This window comes from Neofelis nebulosa, chromosome 3 (genome assembly GCF_028018385.1).
Source record: "Neofelis nebulosa isolate mNeoNeb1 chromosome 3, mNeoNeb1.pri, whole genome shotgun sequence".
In the NCBI taxonomy this organism is placed as follows: domain Eukaryota; kingdom Metazoa; phylum Chordata; class Mammalia; order Carnivora; family Felidae; genus Neofelis; species Neofelis nebulosa.
This window is the reverse complement of record NC_080784.1, coordinates 76162255-76186834: the sequence shown is the minus strand read 5'-3', so window position 1 is coordinate 76186834 and position 24580 is coordinate 76162255. Positions and strand designations below refer to the sequence as shown.

General features: G+C 44.9%; 1 protein-coding gene across 1 annotated transcript in view; it reads right to left on the bottom strand.

The window, feature by feature from the left end:
• Positions 1-21613, bottom strand: part of TMEM154 (transmembrane protein 154) — a 43937-nt gene extending 22324 nt beyond the window's left edge. Inside the window, exon 1 of the mRNA XM_058721157.1 lies at positions 21441-21613. Coding sequence (XP_058577140.1) covers positions 21441-21528 — 88 coding nt within the window. The 5' untranslated portion in view covers positions 21529-21613. The remainder of the gene's footprint in view (positions 1-21440) is intronic.
• Positions 21614-24580: the final 2967 nt, after the last annotated feature.

Below are 24580 nucleotides of genomic sequence, written 5' to 3'. Positions count from 1 at the left end.
GACAGGGAAGGACTATTATTAGCCTGATGATCATCTGAGAAATCTTTCCTCACCCGGCTATGTAGTGACCACAGTAAGGCAACCAAAGGTTTCCATGTTACTATGGCATAATGTTGCCTATCATTCAAATGGGGCCCACTGAGGGTAAGAGCATGAATTTAGGCTATAGAAAACTTATCAAGTAAGATGACTTATATGAACATTCTAAGTGAAAGGTGCCATGCAAACAGAAAAGTCAGCTGCTTTAAGCCATCCTCTGTTACTGTAGGTTAGGCCACCACCGCACTGAGTAACAGAGCCAATCCCATACCTTATCCATTCGCATGACTGAATGACCATGAATTCCTCTGATTTATTTTATTTGAAAATATGTGTGAGGGGCGACTGGGTGGCGCAGTCGGTTGGGCGTCCGACTTCAGCCAGGTCACGATCTCGCGGTCTGTGAGTTCGAGCCCCGCGTCAGGCTCTGGGCTGATGGCTCGGAGCCTGGAGCCTGTTTCCGATTCTGTGTCTCCCTCTCTCTCTGCCCCTCCCCCGTTCATGCTCTGTCTCTCTCTGTCCCAAAAATAAATAAACGTTGAAAAAAAATTTTTTTAATAAAAATAAATAAATAAATAAAAATAAAAATATGTGTGATCACAGTCTAATTTTTTGTTGGACTATGTACACGAACATTTCCGTATCCCCCAAGACCAGGGAATCCACTTGATAATCACATTGGTAAATGCCCCCCCCAAAAACATCAGAGCCAGTTACAAACTACAGAGTATAACTAGCTGATGTTCCTCACGTGTTTATGCCAAAAGCAGGATTTTATTTTTTATTATTTTTTTAAGTTTATTTACTTATTTTGAGAGGGACAGAGACAGTACAAGTCAGGGGGAGGCAGAGAGAGAAAAGGAGACGGAGACAGAGAGGAAGAGGGAGAGAGAGAGAGAGAGAGAGAGAGAGAGAGAGAGAGAGAGAATCCCAAGCAGGCTCTGCGCTGTGAGCACAGAGCCTGATGTGAGGCTTGAACCCATGAAACTGTGAGATTATGACCTGAGCTGCAACCAAGGGTCAGATGCTTAACCAACTGAGCCACCCAGGTGCCCCCAAAAGGAGGATTTTAAAAAATATTTACTATGTATTGACCTCGGTCTGGGTTAAGTCTTTGAAATATTTATGTCTTTGAAATAAGGTAATAAGTTAATAATATTAACACATATGCTAAAAGCTTTGATGCATCATATATCACCCTAATCCAGGAAAAGATATTTGTCCAGTAGGACAATCTCCTCATTAAAGTCATCCAGCTCGCAGAACTATTGAGACCAAATAGCATCATTCACTGATGGTCCAGCCAGTAACGACTAGACATATTTGGGGGGTTGGCAAGGGAGGGGCACACACTCAGGTGCAGTAGAAATACTGACCCCCCTATTCTCTGAGGCCAGTGCTTACAGACCTTCCTCGAATACCCAGACTTCTTTTTTATTTCTTTTGCTTACTTCTAGGCCTGCTGAGGCTGCCACCACTATTTCAGGCTAACCTTTATAGAGAATTTACTAAGCCAAATCCTGGGCTCTGCCTTTTACCCAGATTATCTCATTTTTGTCCTCACCATTTTTTCAGATAGAAACTGGGCAAAGAGGTTACACAGCGTGCCCATGGTCACAGAGCTATCGTGGAGGACGATGTGAACCCAAGGTGGCCGATCCTTGAAACTGAGCCTTGAAATTCACACAGTGTTTCCCTCCGATAAGACAGGAATACAATGATTACAAGGCACGAGGTGGTGAACCAGAGAGGGAACCCCTGTTCTCGCCGATTCGCCTGGAAGGAAGCAGTTTCCTGGCACAAAGGGGAAGAGAGAGGGATGGGTCCCAGAAACCTGGGTTTTGTGGGGCTCCTTCTAAGCAATTCAGCCCAGATGCACAGCAGGACGTGTTCAACACCTCTCCAAGGAAGGATTTGAGTCACCATTTGACCTGTGGCCCCAGAAGAAGAGAAAATAGGAAAGGAAATAAGGTGGCAGGAATAATGAGAGTGTTTAGATAATCAGGAATGAAAGAGGAATGGAAAGAAACACACCAGATGGTCCTGGGTCATGTACACTTATTTTTTAGCACAAGGGACAGTGCTGGTCACAGCTGGCCCCTAGTGACATTTTGGAGTGAAAGGGGGTGAAATTTCTCTCCCCAACATCCCTCTCACATACACCCTAACATACGTTTTGCACGTTAAACATCACTCTCTCAGAATCTCTAGCGGCTATTTAAATAAATGAGAATCAAGGGGTCTCTTTCCCTCTCTGTTTTATTTTTCTTTACCCTAAAAGACTTCATCTCCAGATACTTCCATTACAACATTCCTTACAGCCCTCCCCACCCCATCCAACACCACAACAGCCACAAATAATAAAGAACACTGGCTGGCATTTATCATATGCTTAGCATGTGCTAGGATCTAGGATAAACAGCCACAACCTAATTTCCTCCCCCCAACAACTTCCTTGCTCACATTTTACAAATGGAGAAACTGAGTCCTGAATGTCTTGCCCTGGGGGACAACCCTGTCCTTTATAAGTTCTGCGACATAGGGTTTTGTAGCTGCATTCCCTACAGCGTAGGTGCCAAATGATAGCGAAGCTTCTAGTCATAGCTTGTCCCTTCATAGTAGTGAGAATTTGAAAAAATTATTTACCCCTGTGGCGTGATGTCCTAATGTGTACAACTAAGGGGGGGACCCCCAACGCCCCATCTATTTCCACGTTGCTATGTTGCTTCTGGGGTATTTACTTTGTTTTTTTTAATTAGAATTTTCTGAACTGGTACTAGACACATGATACTAAGCTCAGAAAGGAAGTTTCTCTACCACCACTTCCCCCACTCACTCAAGGTGCCTCCCCAGCAGTAACCCACTCTGCTGCCTTCCAGAAAAACTCAATGCATGTGTAAGTATCATTTCCTGTTTTGTTTTTTTTGTTTTTTTTTTAACACAAAGGGTGGCAAAATGTATATACTGCTCTGACCGTTGCTTTTCTCACTTAAAATTTGATCTTAAGGGGCGCCTGGGTGGCTCAGTCAGTTAAGTGTCTGACTCTTGGTTTCAGCTCAGGTCATGATCTCATGGTTTCATGAGTTCAAGCCCTGCGTCCTGCTGACAGTGCGGAGCCTGCTTGGGATTCTCTCTCTCCCTCTCTCTGCCTCTCCCCCACTTGCGCTGTGTCTGTGTCTCTCAAATATGAATAAATAAAAAAAATTTTTTTTTAATTGATCTTAAGGGCATCCGGGTGGCTCAGTTGGTTGAGCCCCTGACTCTTGGTCTCGGCTCAGGTTAGGATCTCATGATTTGAGTTCCAGCCCCACACTAGGCTCTCCACTGACAGCACAGAGCCTGCTTGGGGTTCTCTCTCTCTCTGCCTCTTTCAAACTAAATAAATAAACTTAAAAAATGTGACCTTCAAGATTATTTCATGTCTATATACAGACAGTTGCCTTTCCCCCTATTATTTGGATGTATCATAACCTGTTCCTATTGACAGAGATTTAAGTTGTTTCTTTTGCATTTTCAATGATGTTACAATAAACACCCCTGTGTCCTTTGGTTTGTACCCGTGCACGTATGGTCTGTATTTTGTCTTAAGTGTGGTGAGAGCAGGAACAAGGGTGTTGGGTGCAGGGGGAGAGAAGACAGCACCAAATTGCTCTTGGTGGCCTTCTCCAAGATAGCTCCAGCCCGGGCCTCACACCATGAGGACCAGCAGAAACTAAGTCAGAAAAGTGTGGGGCGTGCAGGGTATCTTTGATGGGAAAGGGGGGAAGTTGAAAAACGGTGGGGATTAGCCCCAGCAGCATTAGATGCCGTCAAAAGGGGAGCCAGAAAACCAAGGTGAGCCATAGAATCAACTCAGGAGCCAAGAGTGGCTCACCAAGGGAACAGAGGTGAGAGTGAGGTGAAACGAGAGGCGGACAAAACCAAGGTGGGAACCGCAGAGGAGCCAGTGGTCACAAAAGCAGGCAACACAGAGGGCTACTCAAGGGACTGTTCCGTAGAGCATTACGGAGGTTCCTCCTGCGGCCTGTGGGGTGACAGCAACTCTTTCCCCCATGGACACGGCACCCCCTAAAGCTACTCTGCCTCCAACGTATCTATGGACCCCGGCCTTTTCTTTTTCCTTCTTTCTTTTTTTTTAGAGACAGTGATTTTTTTTTAAGTTTATTTATTTATTTTGAGAGAGGGTGGCAGGAGGGGCAGAGAGAGAGAGGGAGAGAGAGAATCCCAAGCAGGCTCTGCTCTGTCAGTGCAGAGCCCCATGCGGAACTCAATCCCACGACCATGAGATCATGACCAGAGCCAAAGTCAGATGCTTAACAGACTGAGACACCCATGTGCCCTAAACCCCAGCTTTTTCTGAGCAACACTTGCTAAGGCCCACAATAGTCAATGGTAACTTCCTGTAGGAACCACCTTATGCTTCTTGGGTAAAAGCAACATTTTACAACCCAAGGAGTCTAGTGCTCCTATGGGAGAACCCAGAACTCTCTATCAGGAAGTGAGCCCAGAACGTGTGTGGGGCAGAATGTGCAGGGCCGTGTCTTATGTCGTGTGTGGACTTTGTGGACATCTCCATGGCATCGGGGCGGGCAGGATGTGGGTTCAGAACGGCCGGGCCTGGGAAGGCCCCTCGCTGCCTCGACCCTCTCTTAAAAGCCAGGGAAGGAGGCCCTGTCCTACTTATCCCATAGTGTTCCTGTGAAGAGCAAAGGAAATCACAACCATGAAAATGCCAAGTAACCCACAGGGCACCACACACCGCGCCCGGTGTTGGTAGATTTGCTACGCGCTTAGTGCTCCGTTCTCGTTCCCCCATCTCTAGACTTACCGGTTTCTCGGCCGTCCCCCTGGGGACTAATCTGCCTGCTCTGATGTCTTCATCTTATTGCTATGTCTTCTCACCTAAGTCTGGACATATTTCAGGGTAAGTGATGTATGGCCTGAGGGTAAAACTGAAAACGCTGCAGAAACAGAGAGGCTCAGGCATGACAGTGAACAGGGAGAGGCACGAGCCAGCGAAAAGCGACGCTGCAACACCTCACTTTGCTTTTAATCCTCCGATCCTAAAAGCACCAGATAATCAACCGCACAGTTACGGAGTCACTTACAAATGACTGCTGACGATGGCCATGCAAACACATCTGGGACGCATATTCCACAAACCTGGCAAGGACCCTGGGGGGAATCTTTGTGCGTGGGAAACTGAGAGAAAAGGCTCCAGGTGAACCCGGCAGCAAGAGCAGCTGAGTGGGCGCGTCAGCCCTTATCACTGCTCCAAACACCGTCACTAAGTGGAAATGACTCTGCTTCTCCGTGAAGCAAACTAGCTGACTTCTCTTTTCTTGAAAGTGGAACAAATATGCAACCACGCTCCAGTTTTTTTGTTTTTGTTTTTTTTTTTTAAGTTGAAGATAAAAAGGCATTACATACCAGCTGAGAGAATGCCACACTGATGTTCCAATGTAAAAGAAAACAATGTTGAGACAATGGCATTAAACTCAGGATACCACGGAGTCTGTTGGGCCTCAGTCAGAGGCCCCATTCTTTCATTTGTTATGTAGACTCCATGCACGAATTGTGTCAACGATTTCATAATTCAGGTAACGAAACAAACGGAAACACAAGTCAGGTGTCAGGCAAATTCTGCCCTGCTCTGTGGAGAAACTGGAGTATCTGAATTTCAAGATACTTAAGACACCAAACTCAAGAAGTCCGCCTGCTTCTCATTCACCTGGACCTCTGCGCACAGCAAAGAGCCCGTCAGTGTTGGATGAGATAAAACCAAACCGGGGGTTCTCAGCCTTGGCTGCACGTTAGAATCACCTGTGGACCTTCTAACGCTCCTGATGCCCAAACCTTTCCACCTCACTATATCTGGGGTGAATGCAGGCCTCAGGATTTTTTTTTTTTTTTTTTTTTTTTTTTTTTACAGTTCTCCAGGTGACTCCAGGGTGCAGCCGGGATTGAGAACCACTGCTGAAGACCCTCCCCATTTCTGGTCTTGCCCTGGGCCACCCAGCACTCCCCACTGCTGTTCTCAGCGCTCCTCGTTGGCGAACGGGAGAAGAAAGAGGTCAGGCAGTGGGATACCAAAGTCTTGTCTAGCAGCTACCGACTCTGTCGCCAGAACGGAATAGCTTAACAGTCACCACTGAAGCCTTGAGCCCCCTTAAACCACGGGTCCTCAAACTTTAGCTTCAGAATCACCTGGAAGGTTTCTCAAACACAGAATGGTGACCACCGCTCCCAGAATTTCTGCTTTAGTAGGTCTGGGATGGAGTTAAAACGTTTCATTTCTAACAAAATGCGGTTGCTGCTGGTCTGGAGGCCATGCTTTGAGAGCCATCGGCCAGGCTAGGTTGAGAGAGGACAACCATGCCTTCCCGAGTAAGTCTGAATATGAGAGAGTGTGCTGGGGTATGAAACCCTCACCCCTTGTGAAGGTCACTGCTGACAGAACAGTTTGGGGCTTTAAACCATGGGTCCTCAAACTTTAGCTTCAGAATTACCTGGAGGGTTTCTCAAACACAGAATGCTGACCACTGCTCCCAGAGTTTCTGCTTTAGTATGTCTGGGATGGAGCTAAAACATTTCATTTCTAACAAAATGCGGTGGCTGCTGGCCTGGAGGCCATGCTTTGAGAGCCATTGGTCTAAGTTGTGTTTAGTTATTAGTGATGCCTCTTGTCCACAACATTTACCATGCACCCACATCAGCTGGTGGGTTTTAAGCTCTGTCCAAATCAGTGAGGGTATCTATAGCGGCTGTGCCTCGGCATGTTTTAAAAGCTCCCCGAGTGATTTCAGTAAGTATGCCAGGCTGAGAGTTACTGAGTTAAATTGTAATTCAATTGACTTTATTTTAATTTGTTGTTACTAAGCTTTAAAGGAGGGGTGCCTGGGGGGCTCAGTGGGTTAAGCGTCCGACTTCAGCTCAGGTCATGATCTCATGGCTCATGAGTTCAAGCCCTGCGTCGGGCTCTGTGCTGACAGTTCGGAGCCTGGAGCCTACTTCGGATTCTGTTTCCGTTTCTCTCTGCCACTCCCTCACTCACAATCTGTGTGTCTCTCTCTCAAAAATAAATATTAAAAAAAAAAAAAAAAGATGAGCAGAGACCCTATACAGAAAGAAGCCTCTGAGAGCAAAATTAATAGGAATAGGCATCCATCAGATGGTCTATCTCTTCGGTGCTGGTGTCTGTTTACAAATCAGGTGTTCAGCATCTGTGGAATCGGACTGCGATGGGCCAGGGAACAAATGGGAACCAATGATGTACCAGGCTCATCCGACTGCAACCTGTCTGTGGGAGGGTGATTGTGTTGGATGCAGGGAGACACCAGGGCCAAGTGGATGGACGATGCTCCTTGGTGTTGGGCCACTGGGATATCAGCCTGCATGGACCACAGGTGGGTTTCTGAAGTGTTCTGCCTTTCTCCCGTTTGCTTGGATTCAAAACAGTACTAACCTATTGTTTATCATCTGAGAGTACTTCATTCAGGTACTTTTTTTTTTTAATGTTTCTTTATTTTTGAGGGAGAGAGAGAGCGAGCAGGGGAGAGGCAGAGGGGTTGGGGGGACAGAGGACCTGAAAAGAGCTCTGCACTGACAGCAGAGAGAGAGCCCAATGAGGGGCTCGAACTCACAAACCATGAGATCATGACCGGAGCCAAAGCCAGACACTTAACCAACTGAGCCCCCAGGCGCCCCCACATACTTGTTTATTGTCCGATGCCTCCACAGTTTGGTGCCTTTTGTATCCCTAGCACATGTAACCCTGTCTGCCATCGGGTAAAAGTTGTTTAGGAAATGTAAATAGGCCATGTTAGTCTGAGAGAAAATGCAGGGACATCTCTTACCTTTTTATCAAGAATATAATGTCCTCCTGCCTCTATCCACCCTCTTCCAGGAATACACACTGTACATTCTTAGTCACAGAGAGAAACACGGATCTAAGGTGGTCTTCTTAAAAAGTTATCTAGGGGCGCCTGGGTGGCTCAGTTGGTTGGGCGTCTGACTTCAGCTCAGGTCACGATCTCACGGTCCGTGAGTTCGAGCCCCGTGTCAGGCTCTGGGCTGATGGCTCAGAGCCTGGAGCCTGCTTCCGATTCTGTATCTCCTTCTCTCTCTCTCTGCCCCTCCCCTGTTCATGCTCTATCTCTCTCTGTCTCAAAAATAAATAAACGTTAAAAAAAAAATTTTTTTTAAGTTATCTAAATTTCAAAGAAAGCACTGGAAAATGAGAGGAACTGTTGAAAGCAAAGTTAAAAATACTGAATGATAAAATTTCATGCTGCTAGTTTTTGTTTTGTTTGGGTGGGGGGATTCCAGTGTCTCCCATGGTTTCCCACATGTAAAGGCTGGGTGACCTAATTCTCTCTGGGGACAGGACTAGGGAAATGGAGAGATTGTGGTTGTTATTGTAAGCTCTGTTGTACTATTTGACCATTTTGATTAAGTGGAAATACTCACCTAATGTATTTTCCTGACATATTTACCTGAAGAAGGTATGGTCAGGTTAACTATGGTTGAACAGATGCAAGACAATAGCACTGAAGGGTGAGGGCGGGTTTTAACTGTCAAAGGGCAGTTCAGAGGCACCGGGGTGGCTCAGTTACCTGTCTGTCTTTGGCTCAATGATGATCTTGCAGTTCATGGGTTCAAGCCCCACATCAGGCTCTGCACTGATAATGCAGAGCCTGCCTGGGATTTTCTCTCTCCCTCTCTCTCTGCCCCTCCCCCACTCATGCTTGCATGCTCTAAATAAACAAATAAACTGTAAAAAAAAAAAGAAAGAAAGAAAGAAAGAAAGAAAGAAAAAAAGTAAAGGCAGTTCACATACAGCAATGCCTGCATTTTGTACACCCTTTCTCATCAACCATATGCTGAAAGAAGGTTAACAAATGTTTCTTTGGCTTATTTTGAGGAGGGTCATCTGGTAAAATGCTTTCACGCGGTAGTCTGCTCTGGGAATTTACTTGCGAAGCTTGGTTGTATTTTTTACCTCATTGCCTCCAGAAGCACACCTGCAGCTCCAGTTTATTATCAGATTTTATTTTTATTTTTTTGTAATTTGCTATCAGATTAAAACATGCCCACAAAAGGGGCCCACCATGCTCGGATGCCTTTTTTTTTGTTTTAAATATTTTATTTTGGTGTCTTTTCAAAAGAAAGCTTGCTTATATTTAACCGGACTTGCCCAGACCCTGAGGCTGTCTCAGTTGGGAGTTACTCACCTGGGGAAGCTGCATTTCTGACCATCTGACTACCTTTTTGCACGCTGGAGACCTATTCTGCCTTGTGGTACCTGGCAGTTTAAAGGAATGTATGTATTTTCTTTAATGTTTATTTATTTTTGAGAGAGGGAGAGAAAACCACGGAGGAGGAACAGAGAGAGGAAAAGAGAGAGAGTCCCAAGCAGGTTCTGCGCTGTCAGCACAGAACCTGATGCAGGGCTTGAGCTCACAAACCGTGAGATCATGACCTGAGCTGAAATGAAGAAACAAATGAAAAAAAAAAAAAAAAAAAAAAATGGAAACAAAAAGGATTTTCTTAAAATGATAGCTATTATCATTACTAATCTGAATATTTTCTACTTTTATTATATTTCTCTCTCTTTCGAATAACTGGTTTCAAAATTACAATTCGAGAGAGTTAGTGGGAGTCAAATGTTCCTGGCCATGCCCTTGTCCTCTCTCTGGCCTGCTATGAGCCCCCTCCGAGTAGGGAGGGGAGACAAGGCGGGCTCCTGCACAGTGCACACAGGCCCACTGTGTGGGCGATGCACCCCTTGCTCAGATCAGCATGGGCTCAGTGTCGCCAGAGAGAGCACCTGAAAGACAGGGCCAAGCCCAAAAACAAGTGGTAGATGTATGGTTGTGGACATATAGGAGACAAGGAGGACAGGAGCGAAGGGAAAGGAGATGTGGGCTAGTATCTCAGGGGCTGATGTGTCTTCACCAGGAGCAGCCTGAGAAAGGGGAGAGGGTGTAACCAGTATGAGGGAGCAGAGAGCAAGAGATTGTTCTATTGTTTGACAGATTCTTACAGGAGGCCGAGGAAGGAGGCAATTTCCTCAGGTCTCTGAAGTGGTGTCTGAGCGGAACAAATCATGGATGGGACTTTCTGAGTCCAGGTGTCTGAGGCTGGTGTCTGAGGCTGGTGTCTGAGGCTGGCCTGCTTCTGGTCCTATTTTACCTTGAAAGGGATTCTATCCTGGCCCTCCATCCTGGACAACCTAACAGGCCTCAAGCACTGAAAATTCAGTGTTACTGCTTGAGCTCGGGATGCAATTCAGTTCCACTCTCTTGCCAGCCTCTTTCCTGCATTTGTTTTGTTTTTAAATTTTTTAATGTTTATTTTTGAGAGAGACAGAACGTGAGTGGGGGAGGGCCAGACAGAGAGGGAGACACAGAATCTGAAGCAGTTTCCAGACTCTGAGCTGTCAGCACAGAGCCTGTCGCGGGGCTCAAACTCACGGTTCGTGAGTTCATGACCTGAGCCGAAATTGGCGTTCAACTGACTCAGCCACCGAGGCGCCCCTTCTGCATTTGTTAATATAATCCCACGATTTTTTTTTTTCCTTCTAGTTTTTAATGTGATGGGTTGCACGAGTAGATTCTCTAAAGGTGATCCACTTTCGGATTCCTGGTTCTATGTAATCATTAGGGTGTTGTGTTTTGCTTTGTTTTCAGCATGGTTCCTGTACTTTTATTTGAATAACTGATCTAGGACTCAGCCTAATTTTTTTCTAATATTTATTAACTGGCTACGTAACCAAAGGTCTGTGGTTTTAGTGACAGACCAATGTAGGGATGGTCTTTGCTTGACAAAAGATAGTCATAGGGTTGCTAGATAAAGTACAGGACCCCCACTTGAATTTGAATATCAGATACACAACAAATAATTTGTTTAGTACAAATGTGTCCCATGCAATATTTGTGTGGCCTATACTTGCACTGAATTGCATGAGATGTACTTACACTAAAAAAAAAAAAAAAAAAAAAAAGTGTTTATTTGAAATTTACATTTAACTGAGTGTCCTATATTTTTATTTGCTAAATGTAGTAGTCTTAATCATGAATAAATAAACAAGCATAATGGTCAGAAAAGAATAAATGGCTTTTTAATTAATAAATGTTTTTGTCGGTGGAAGAAAAAAAACCAGATGTCAGGAAACCCTAGTAACTACTAGACTCTTATTTCTGAAAACCACAATGGGGTGGGGAAGTAGGAAATAATAAAGATGGATTTAGTTCATGTACAGCAAAAAAACATAGGAAAAAATTCAAATTTCTAAAACAGACTAGATTTATTGGTTTTATTTCAAAGGAACCCAACACCACCAACTGGACTCTGCCCTGGTAGGGAACTTTCCTTTCACCATATTTAATTAAGGAGGAAATGTTTCTGTGCTGTCCTCGTCCCCCGAGGCAGATGTTTCTATTTATTTTATGTTACAGAAATTTTATTTCTTTTTTGAGTTTTCAAATCCTCTTTTACTGGCTTGAAATGTATTATCCATGGAACTTATATTCCTTTTGTTTTCCTTTCAAAAGCCTCCCCCAAATGCTTGTAACTACCTGGTCTTTCTGCAAATCGTCAGGCTTGCTCAATACCTATTTTCTGGGTCTGAACTCCATCCCTATTTTTTTTAATGTTTTTATTTCTTTTTGAAAGAGAGACAGAAAGAGTGAGAGAGACAGGGCGTGAGCAGGGGAGGGGTAGAGAGAGGGAGACACGGAACCTGAAGCAGGCTCCAGGCTCTGAACTGTTCGCACAGAGTCCCACGTGAGGCTGGAACTCACGGACCATGAGATCATGACCTGAGCTGAAGTCGGATGCTCAACCGACTAAGCCACCCAGGCGCCCCCCCATCCCTATTTTGAGAGGAAGACAGATAAGAATACTTTCTCAATACTACTCAATAGATGTGGTTACATAGTATTCTCTCCAGGAAGGGAAGCACTAATTGTTGCCTGTTTTGGTCTGAGAAGACAGAAGTACACTACTTATACATGAAAAGATATGGGATAATTAACATTTTGGAATAAAAAAAAAAAAGTGGGGTAAGTAAAAAATCATATTTATCCAGGTATTACCATAGTTTCATTTTATTATTTAAATGATTATGACTTTGTCATGAATATATGTAAATCTTGGATAAATTTTATGTCATTCATTCCCCAGTCAGTCAGTCAATAGTGTGCCTATTATGTACCAGGCACTATTCTAGGTCCTGGGATATAAAGGTGAATGAGACCAGGTCTATGCTTCCCAGGGAAGACACTGGTAAGTAGGGACAATGGCACATAAATCAATACCTATAATACAGTTTAACAAAAGCCATGATTGTATACAGAATACCATGAGACTATGGGAGAGGAAGGTATTTGTTCATCTGGGGGTGGAAGACTCAGGAAATCTTCACAGAGGAGAAGGTCATTAAATTGAGTCTCAGGAGTTTATCAGGCAAAGGTGTCAGGGAAAGGCATCACAGTTGACGCACATGGGAAGGCTCAGTGACCCAACAGTGTTGGCACATTCAAGGAGTTGCACCATCAGGCGTGTGGTGGGGAGTGTCAAGGGTTAAGCAAGAAAGGAACTCAGGACAACTCATAAGGGGCCTTGTAATAATGGCAAGGGGTTTGGAATCTACTCAAAGGAAATGAAATCTCACTGAGGGGGTAGATACAGGAAGAAATGATCGCTTTTTGTTATAGAGCTATTGCTCTGGAGGCCATGTGAAATAGGGTTGAAGAGGAGACTAAACACAAGAGACAGGTTAAGAAGTTAATGAACTAGAATAGGCGAGCGCTAACAAGGGCTTAAACTAGCAGGGAGCTGAGAAGGAGTTCAGTTCTGGACATGCTGAGCCTAAGGCCCATGTGACATTGTCCAAGAAAAACTGAGGACGAGAATGCAGGTATAAAGCTGGGCAGATAGGCCTAGTGGGAGGTTGTTTTGTTTTGTTTTGTTTTGTTTTGAATCATCAGCCAAGAAGTAAGGTGAAAGCCATGAACATGGATACCATGGCCCAGGAATGACATAAGGAATAAGAAATAAAAGATAGACGTGCTATGAAATGAGCAGGTGGAAGAGAAAGACTCCTAAACAAAAACTGGAAAGGAGCATTCAATGTGCTAGGAGATCAAGGAGAAAAAGGCATTGCAAAACCCAAGGAAGAGGAGAATTTCAATCATTGGTTAATTATGTTAAGTGATACGGAGGAAAACGTGCAATAGGGACAGAAATGGGTCCCTTGGGGTTAGCTCTTAGAAGACACTGATGACCCAGGTAGAGCAATTGGAATGCTGTGTTTGACACAGCAGCCAGATTGCAGTGGGTCCAGATGAAGGTGTGTTGACTTCTTTCAAAGAGACTGGGAATTATGGAAAGGGACGATGGCAGAAAGCTCAAGAAAAACTCAGAGGCACTCTCATTATTTTTCATTATAAAAGTATACCTACCTGAAAGAATAGAGAATACTGTAACAGATAACTGGGTACCCACCACTAATTATCTTATAATTTTCTATATCGACTAGAGGACAGATTGGCCAACTTTTCCTTAAAGAGCAGAGAATGAATGTTTTAGATCTTGGGGCCCACAAAGCAAAATACAGGCTATTATGTAAGTTTTTGTTTAACCATTTAAATATATAAAAACCATTCCTAGCTTACGGGTCAGAAAAAAACGGGGCTCTTGCTGAGTTTGGCCCATGGGTTTTCATTTGCTGACCCCAGGACTACCATGTTTTTCTGAAAGAAACACAACATCATAGATACAGTTGAAGCCCTCCTTGTACTCCTCCCTGATCTCATTCCCCTCCCTCCCTTTCCAACGGTAATTGCTTTCCTAAAGTTAACGTGTATCAGTCCCAACTTTTAAAATATGCCTATGTCCCTAAGTAATATAAGCATAATTTGGAGTGTTTTTATGTATTTATTTACTTTTGTGGGAGAAAGCATGCATGAGCACACATGTGTGTGCAGGGGAAGGGCAGAGGGAGAGAGAGAATCTTAAGCAGGCTCCAAGCCCAGCGCAAAGCCTCGTGCAGGGCTTGATCCTACGACCGCGAGATCATGACCTGAGCCGAAATCAGGAGTCGAATGCTCAGCTGACTGAGCCACCCAGGCGCCCCGGAGTGTTTTTAAAACTTTAAGTAAATGTAATCATTCTGTGCAAAATAATCTTCAGTTGGGTTTTTTGGCTAACATAACAGTTGAGATTAATTCATCTTCATACATTTGGCTTTAGTTCATTAATTTTACCAGCTATATGACACCTCATTTTGTGACTATATTAAGTTTCACATATTCTTCTGTTCATGAACATTTAAGTTGTTTCTATTTTCTCCATCTTTACAAACAGTGCTACAGTCAGCAGTCTTGGCCATGACGTCTTGCCACACATTTGTTTTTGAGCTGGTATATATACCTGAGATTAAATTGTTGAGGTTGTAGGCTACAAACATTTTTAGCTGACTAAATATTTCCAAATTGTCCTCCAGACTGGTTGTGTAGAAAAATTTCCTTTTCCAGTATTTTGGTATGGTTGGTAACCTGAAAATTTTTCCCAATATGCCACACCTAGAAATACTGAATGAAATATCAGAAGCAACTTTTTAAATGTATAAAGAAATCTCAAAAAGGCAAGGAAATCCCCAGGGTCCAGAAAATGTTTCAAAAAACAAAAAAGAAAAAAGAAAAGGAAAGGAAAAAAGAAAAAGATGATAGAGGAAATTTAAATTCGGAGACGAATATGGGAACCTAGGGGATTTCCTAGAACAAAGGTTTGGGACCATAGGGATATGAGAGGTTATATAATTCTTTCAGGGGACTTCTGTCCATCTCTTGGCTCAAAACTTAAGGCTGGGGTGCCTAGGCGCCTGGGTTAAGCATCTCACTCTTGGTTTCGGCTCAGGTCATAATCTTACAGTTTGTGAGATCAAGCCCTGCATCAGGCTCTATGCTGACATCACAGAGCCTGTTTGGCCTTCTCTGCCTCTCTCACATGCTCTCTCTCTCTCTCTTTCTCTCCCGAAATAAATAAATTTAAAAAAAAAAAAAGTTAAAGCTGAAACACCAGGTCATGGTTTTAAAAAAAAAAAAAAGGAAGGGGCGCCTAGGTGGCTCAGTTAGTTAAGTGACTGACTCTTGAATTGGGCTGAGGTCAGGATCTCATGGTTCATGTGTTTGAGCCCCACATCAGCCTCTGCGCTGACAGTGAGGAGCCTGCTTGGGATTCTCTCTCTCTCTCTCTCTCTCTCTCTCTCTCTCTGTGTGTGTCCCTCCCCCACTTTCATGCTCTCTTTATCTCTTTCAAAATTAAATAAACTTAAGGAAAAGAAAAGAAGGGAAAGAGCAGTGATTAGCACAAAGTTTTAAGTCAAAGACCAGTGTTCCACAGCCAGGCTGACCTCACCCTCATCCTGACACTGTGGACCTGGCCCCTCTTCTGATTTCAATTTGATTTTGTCTACTTCTTTCTCGTTGGCAATAGCTTTGGCATCTTTGGTCATCTGTTTCTGGCGTCAACTTGCCTCCACAGCAGACTCTGGTTTGTTGGCTCGTGCCTTTAATGTTTGGGCACCTCCTCTTGTCACTCTTGGAGTCTGACCCCTGAGGCCTGCTCAGCCTCCCCCTCTCCACGCCAATGCTGGGGGTTAAGCCTGAGGTCTAACTTCTGACTCTCCTCAAGCCTAGCACATCCCTGCCTCCATTTCTCCCAAACACTATTCTGTGGTGACAGGACTAGGTTGTATTGGTAAAGTATTTACAATACGTTGGTGATGGAATAAAAAAAAAGTTGGATTTCTGTTAAGTGGGGTGAGTCTTCCTCTGTGTGCCAGACTGTATCCTCAGTGCCCCCAAGATTTCTCTTTTTTTTTTTAGTTTTTTTTAATGTTTATTTATTTTTGACACAGAGAGAGAGACAGGGCATGAGCAGGGGAGGGGCACAGAGAGAGGGAGACACAGAATCCGAAGCAGGCTCCGAGCTGTCAGCGCAGAGCCCGACGCGGGGCTCGAACTCACAGACCGCGAGATCATGACCTGAGCCCAAGTCAGACGCTCAAGTGACTGAGCCACCCAGGTGCCTCGTGCCCCCAGGATTTCTATCATGAATGGGAATCAACTGAGATGAACAACAGGCTTGGGTCTGTATAAACTTCAGATAAAACTATTAGGTAATACTATGTTTAAAACAAAGACATAGAAGGAATAAATAACACAAGAAAAAAATAAAACCAGGGGCGCCTGGGTGGCTCAGTCAGTTAAGGGTCCAACTTCAGCTCAGGTCATGATCTCATGGTTTATGAGCTCCAGTGCCACGTCAGGCTCTGTGTGACAGCTCAGAGCCTGGAGCCTGCTTCGGATTCTGTGTCTCTCTCTCTGCCTCTCCCCCACACATGCTCTGTCTCTCTCTCCCTCAAAAATAAATAAACATTAACAAATTTTTTTTTTAAAGAAAAATAAAAGCAAGACATATTTTTTTCTGGAAACGAAAACATTTTTTCTAGAATAAAAAATATAACTGGGGGCGCCTGGGTGGCGCAGTCGGTTAGGCGTCCGACTTCAGCCAGGTCACGATCTCGCGGTCCGCGAGTTCGAGCCCCACATCAGGCTCTGGGCTGATGGCTCGGAGCCTGGAGCCTGTTTCCGATTCTGTGTCTCCCTCTCTCTCTGCCCCTCCCCCGTTCATGCTCTGTCTCTCTCTGTCCCAAAAATAAATTAAAAACGTTGAAAAAAAAATTAAAAAAAAAAATATATATATATATAACTGAAATTAAAAGCCCAATGAATGGGTTAAGCAGCAGGATGGACTGGGTGATTGCACTAACCCTCCCACCGGTGGTGCAGAGTTCCTGTTTCTCCACATCTTTGCCAACATTTGAGGATGGTGCAAACTATACACAGGTAGGCAAATTGCAGGTTATATTGTTTCTTTGCAGAATTGGGCCCATCCCAGCCAAAATCCAGCCCTCTTCTGGTTTCTTTTTTTTTTTTCTTTAATTTTTTTTTTCAACGTTTTTTATTTATTTTTGGGACAGAGAGAGACAGAGCATGAACGGGGGAGGGGCAGAGAGAGAGAGGGAGACACAGAATCGGAAACAGGCTCCAGGCTCCGAGCCGTCAGCCCAGAGCCTGACGCGGGGCTCGAACTCATGGACCGCGAGATCATGACCTGGCTGAAGTCGGACGCTTAACCGACTGTGCCACCCAGGCGCCCCACCTCTTCTGGTTTCTTAGATCAGGCTTTTGGACACAGAGGGACTTTAAGCCTCAATCAATCCCTTTCTGTCTGTTTTTGGGTTTCTTTTGTTTGTTTGTTTTTTTGTTTTTGTTTTTTGGTTTTTGTTTTTGTTTTTTGGTCCCTGAAGGCTGCTTGGTCCTTGGGGTCAGTTCTCAGTAGCGCTCTCTCACAGCGACTGACCCTGGTTCCCACACCCCGAAGCCTCTTACCCAATGACTTCATCATTCCAACTTTTCCGGCTTCTGGTCTTAACTATGCTAATCCCCTGATTCTCTGTTGCTCACTCTGCACCTTGCAGCCTTTCCTTCCCCCTCTAAAGGCCAAAGTTCAACCCAACTCCCTCCATCCCTTTTCCTGTAGACCTGTCTCTGACCCAACCAGATACAGCTCCTTTATTAATATGCAGTAACATTAGACTCCAACTAAGAATGCATCTACAGTTAGAAGGATACCAGACATATATTTTTCTAAACCTGAAACTAGCCACATATCCTGGCAGAGCCTAAAAATCCAGAGGTATCACAGCATATGTTAGAGCATGGATTCCTGAGACTGAATCTTACTTTACTATTTAACTGTGTGACCTGAGGCAAGTCACTTAACCTCTCAGTGACTCCATTTTCTCATACGTAAAAGAGGGACATGTGTTTAAGGTTGTTAGGAAAATCAAATGAGTTAGTATAAATAATTTAGAACAGCGCCTGGCATACAATGAATACTATATGTGTTTGCTATCATCATTATTGCTACTTGAAATTGGAACTGTCCCAGGCAATAGCAGGTGCCAGTCACATTCGTTGAAATGAGATCAGTGTAAGAAGTGCAACTCCATTTATGTAACTAGTATTTTATTTAATTCTTTCTTCCCAAGGTTTAGCTAATGCTCTCCTGAAACAGCATAGAAAATCTCCCAGTTGTCCGTGTCAAACCCAGTGTTTAACCCTGGCCACCAAAACAGTTACAGCCTCCTTGTTCTCTGTGTCATGCCCTTAGCCCTCCTTTCTACAAACCATTATGCCCAAAGCAGATAATAAATCCCATGTTTTTGGTGTCTGGGAAGTTGCTTTTAGCTTTCTGATATTGTCAAGCTGACATTGACAGGGCACAGGGCAAGAAACCAGGTGGAAATGACTCCCTCACTCATTGGACACAATGTTGCCTTGACATTGAGTCTGCATTTTCTTAGCATCCAACCCTGGCCAAGATACTTAAATCCACAGCTTTTCTTCTACTATGCTCATCTGTTTGGTCAAAATCCCAGAAAAGCTGTTTTCTCATTTCTCTCCTGGTGATTTCTAAGCAGATTATTTCACTTGGGATAATAATCAAGTCTGCATCAGGCTCTCTCTATAGAGAGAAAAGACACTGAGAGGTATTGACACTGGTCCAGGTAACTGCAGGTATGAGATTATGTTGCCTGTTTGTGGTTGGCTTGATTTGAGCTGTATCCTGGAATATGTTTGCAAGGAAGAGAGTCAGGCTGTTCAGTAGATTGGATTCTACTACCAAACATCTCCAAGATACTTTTTGAAGAATCCAAGGAAATACAAGTGTGACGCCTATAAACCAACTCACATCCTGAAGTCTTAGGTCCCATGGGCTCACAATGATATACATTCGTTAATTTAAAAATATATAATCAGTCTTTGTAAGAGACTTCCCCTTGACTTTGATTATACAGCGTTTTGCAGGTGGGCATTTTTGCATTTTCTGACTTTGGAAATCCAGACAGGGCCCAGTAAGTGTCTTGGATGATTATCCGGATAAACCCTGCAGTTGGCTGAAATGCAGCTTTTCACCTCTGACTTCCCTGACATTCTAATGATACTTGTTTTCAGGAGTTCATCAGCTTTTAGTGATCAGCCTCAGATCCATTATATTGCTCGAACAGGGTTCGAGGAAGGCAAAGATGAGCTACAGAGGATTTTCCCTGGAGGAGCTCACAGGCTGGTGGCAGATACGGACATATACACAATTAGGATTTAATGTGATTAGCTATGTTTATAGAAGTTTAGTTTTATGTGGGCATAATACAGGTAAAGGCAGAACGCCAGGCAAGGGGCAGTGAAAGGAGACATCAAGGAAGCGTTAACTTTCAGTCTGGGTCTTTAGGAGTTCATTAAGTAGAAAAAAGAGAACTTGTCATTCACTTTTAGCATGAGCCACACAGGCCTGGGGCACATGCTCCATTCGGTGTGTGACTGTGGCTGGGCAGTGGGAGGGCACGTGGGAGGAGATGCCATGGAAAGGAGGTTGAAGTGAGAGTCTAAGGGGCATCAGTGAGGAGCAACCAAAGGTCTTCATGTGGAAGAGCCACTGATCAGATGTGGGTTTTAGAAAGAAAACTTTTACTGGGTCTTCAGATGACCCTTTTGTGTCTCCCACATGGCAGACGCTTGGACTCAGAAATGTCAAGAAAATACTCAAGCAAGCTTAAATATTACTCTCAGCGCGTCTTTGAGGCACGGGTGGTACCTCTAAGACTCACAACAGGTGGCAGTGGGATGGCTGGGCTCTGCCTCCTGGGGTGTGAAGGGACGCCCCGCGGGGACAGGAGTCTGGCCCAGAGGGCTCTCCACCCGGGCAGAGGAGAGAACCGGGGAACCTCAGTCAGAAGAGCTGCAGGGCAATGGAGCTTGGCTTTCCGACCTCCCCTGTGCCACCAAATGCAACTTGAGCTGTGTCACCTTGGTGCTCGCTCCCAGCCCCCAAACCGTGCCTAAGATAACACATTGTCTCCCCCCACCCCACACCCCCCCCCCCACCCGGCTCATCTTAAACACTACCTCCCATTTTAGCCAAACATCTTTCTGGTTGGAATGGTTTGCCATTCACTTTTCATTTGCCACCTCGGATGCCTGGCAAGACCACATGGAGAGCACCCAGGGCAAGCGAAATTGGTGGGATGGTGTGGTGGCGTGTTGACTGTGAATCTCCAGGAAATTGCCACATCTGCTAGGTCAGGGCCTGATGCCCCCCCCCCCCCCCAATCCTATTTAAAGAATTGTAGCTTGAGAACTTCCTTTTGCTTGAAATACTGCTATACGCTAGAAGCAGGTAGTATCCCTTGACATAAACTATTGGCAATGAGTTTATTTACCCGAGGGCAAGTCAACAAAACTGTAAGAGGCAATTGAGGCCGATCGCGCTTTTGTTGTAGCAACTGTCAAGGGTATAAATCAATTGCTGCTCTTAGCTCAAAATACTGAGATTTAACATTCTGTCTTTTCTGGTACCTTTGATTGGCTACAATCACATCACTTTTCAAAACAAAGTTTCATGGTATGCCTGGATGGCTCAGTCGGTTAAGCGTCCGACTTCGGCTCAGGTCATGATCTCGCAGTTTGTGAGTTCGAGCCCCATGTCCAGCTCTGTGCTGACAGCTCAGAGCCTGGAGCCTGCTTCAGATTCTGTGTCTCCCTCTCTCTCTGCCCCTCCCCCCCTCATGCTCTGCCTCTCTCTCTCTCTCTCTCTCACACACACACACACACACACACACTCTCTGATTTTAAAAAGATTTAATCTAAAGATTTAAAGAGATTAAATTAAAAAAATAAATAAAGTTTCAGTAGTAACAATCAATGCAAAGAAAATATCCCCCAACGTAACAAGATCAAAGAAAAACAGATGAAAGGCTTCTCTTGATAAGTTGGAATGGATGCCTGGTAACTCCTCAGATAATTTTGTTTACTTTTTTTTTTTTTTTAACTTACTGTTTTTCTTTGGTATAATTTCTAGCCGTATATTTCCATACCCCAGTTTTTCACAAGAGGTTTTAGGACTAGCAGATTTCTCAGCCCACCTTGTTAAAAGTAAATTCATTATTTCTCTGTTTCAGCTGACTGAAATGTTCTTTTGCACGAACTGCCAAAAAGTTCATGGTTTTCTTAATATGCCCGTTAGAGCTGGTAAATTACAGGGACCCCACGTGAGTGAACTGGGGCAGGATTGGCCAGCTGCGGGGAAAGCCAGCCAAGCCCCCCCAACTCCACCCCCACAAACTACAATTCTGATTTTCTCTCCTTCTTTCACAGAAAGGACTAGATTTTCTGGGTGTTCCCCCTCCCCGGCAGAGTTCTGTAGCCCGGGGCACCAAACCAGCCTCGTAATCCTCCTTTCCTGGGGTGGAAAGCCGGGAGGTAGCTTACCCAGAGCCTGGCTGGTGGGAAGGAGCGCGATCACCAGGGCAAAGACGAGGGCAGCCCCGGAAGCCTTCCTGTCAGCTCGCCCCGGCATGATGCTGTGCTGGGCTGCGCTGGGCTTCAGCCTCCCTGAAACCTGAACATTTCCTGTTTCCTGCTTGTTTGGGTTGGTGCTGACTTGAAGGAGAGGTGTTTGCCTGTTTTTTAGGAAGTGATGTAATTCTGCAGGAGCCTGTCAGACCAGCAAGGATTGCAAAAGAGAAGTTGCTCTGCAAGCACTGATTCAGTCAGTAACACCTCTCAAGCCCTTTTCAGTCCCAGCCCTGCCACCGGCCCCCATCTTTTGTAATTGTCTCTTAGAAAACAGTGTCGATTGCTCAGATGGCTTTTGGGATCTGGGACTGAGGGTCCTGGACCACAAGCATTCTCCATTTGTGATTTTACTCAATCCCCAGGTGAGAATCTGGGGCTGCCCAGAGTTTAGAGCAGCGATATTCAGTAGAACTTTCTGAGATGCTGGAAATGTCCCAAATCTGCACTGTCCAGTGCAGTAGCCATTAGCTACATAGGCTATTGGGCACTTGAGATGAGACCAGTGCATAATGAATTTGTAGTTTTCTTTTTATTAATTTAAATTAAAATAACTCGTGTAGCTGCTGTGTTGGACAGCTCAGGCCCAGAGAGCGGACGTACCTGTACCATCAGAAAATGACTGGGCCACCTCTCTGCAGCCAAGCACATCACCATTGCGGGGCCCTGAGTGCCGCCTCACTCCTAGGAAGAGAAAGGACAATGCTATCCACATGCCTGGATGTGCTCTGCTTCCCTAGAGAGAAATGATTTTTACTGTTTGTTTTTATTTTTATATTTTTTTCTTTATAAAGCCTTAATTTTTTAGAGCAGTTTGAGGTTCACAGCATAATTAAGAGGAAGGTACAGAAAGTTCCCATATAGCCCCAACCCCCACACATGCCCAGCCTCCCCCATGATCAACATCCTCCTAAAGTGGTACAGTTGTCACAACGAATGAACCTGCACTGATACATCGTAATCACCCCAAATCCATAGTTTACATTCTCTCATGTGTTGCACATTCTATGGGTTCGGCAAACGTGTAAGGACATAAATCTACCATGATCGTATCCTCCAGAATCATTTCCCTGCCCTAAAAATTCTCCATGCTCCACCGACTCATCCCTCCTTCCACCCTAACCCCAGGCAACCACTGATCTTTTTACTGCCTCCGTAGTTTTGCCTTTCCCCAAATGGCACATAGTTGGAATCATACGGTATGTAGCCTTTTCAGATTGGCTTCCTTCACTTAGTAATAGGCATTTAAGGTTCCTCCGTGTCTTTTCGTGGCGTGATAAGCTCATTCCTTTTTGGTGCTGAATAAGGCTACATCGTCTGAACGTACCACACTTCTTAATTCATTCACCTACTGAAGGATGTCTTGGCTGCTTCCAAGTTTTGGCAATTACGAATAAAGCTGCCGGCAACATCCGTGTGCAAGCACTTGTACAGACATGAGTTTTTAACCCCTTTGGGAAAATACCAAAGAGCTTGATGGCTGGATCTATGGTAAAAGAAAGAAGTGATCTTTTAAAGGGCCCCTTTCTGAAGCAGAATTTGCTGTGGTGGGGGAAGGGGGCCGGGAATCCGCATTCCACTTTTCTTCCTCCTTACATAACAATACATTTCTCAGAGGTTGTTAGCAACAAAATAGGACTGAGTTGGAGGAGTAGAAAGGGGGGTGGAAACCCTGCCCAGTTGAAACAATGCAGGAAGGGGGTGTCTGTTTAGACCAGCCAGCTGGGGAGATTAAGAGTGTTTTTGGTTTTTGTGTTCTAATGGAAGTCCTTCCCTTGGTTTGGGTTGAGGGCCTAAGCACTACAGAGTGAAATTCCATAATCGTGTTTGTGGAGATGCCAAGAAAGGCAGGCAGAGAGAGAGAGGCATTGGACACCCGTCCTGTGTCTAACCCTTGCCTGCAGGTGCCATGCGTCACCCCCTTCCAGTCAGCTTCCTCTCCAGTGATCCCGTTGGTGTGAACACTCGCGGTAAATGGAATTGGGTTAGTGCGTTGCTGCTTTTCAGTGCCCTTCATTCTTATTCACAAGAAATGCGTTGGTGATTCATGAAATGTTCAGTTTGATAAAGGATTTACAGTATTCATTTTAATGTTTTAAACTGGCTTAAGTCAGCTGATAAAATATGCTTTTGCAGCTTAGGTGACAATACAGGACAAACAGCTGAAGAAAATGGGCAAGTTCAAAACTGGATGATTGATTGGAAAACAACAGGGAAAGACCTGGTAATCAGACTCTTCCCTGAGCAAGTGCGCAGGCTGCACCACCCGCCCCCCCCCCCCCCCCGCCCCCACCACCACCACCACTAGCGCTGAGTCTGATTGGCAGATATTCCTGTATTAGCAGCACATCCCCATCTGTGACAAGCGCGTGCAGGAGAGGAGGCCCAGGGCTCAGGGGGAGGGGAGGAGAGGGGAGGGGAGAGGGGAGGGGTTGCAGAGTCAGGTGTCTGTGGCTGGACCACAGACTCTTCTCTGCAGTTTTCTATGGAGCCCCGCAGCACCGCCAGGTAGCTCCTCACAAGTTTTCCCAGCGTGCCCTGCTTTGTTCCTGAGCAGAGCAACACTACCTCAGTTAGAATGATGTGCAAAATAAACTGAGGCCTTGGAGAAAGCCTGCACAACCATGTCATTTGCTTTTGACCCTTGTGCTGTCTAAGAACCTTAGCGTGATTAAGCTTATCTTAAGGGTGGAAAATTACCATCACCGATCAGAAAATTGTAGCACCTCAGTAATCTCTGTGCTGCAGTTAAAATCACAGGGATACCGTGTGCTAGGTAAGGGCTATTTACCTCTGTTTGTTCTAATTTTACTAACTGCTAATTTGGGCAAGAGGCTGCCTGGCCTCAGATTAAATCCTGATAAGCTTGTAACAGGAAGTCAGGGGCCCAGTCACAACCACAAGATGCGGGGGAGACTCTAGAGGGAATGCAGGCCCATAGGCAGGCACACGACCTCATCTTGGGGCCTGCCATTGGCTTTCAACGATGAGAGGAGAAAGGGAAGCAAGGAAGGATGATGGCTGGGAAATGCAATGAGACCTTGTCATGCTCAGGA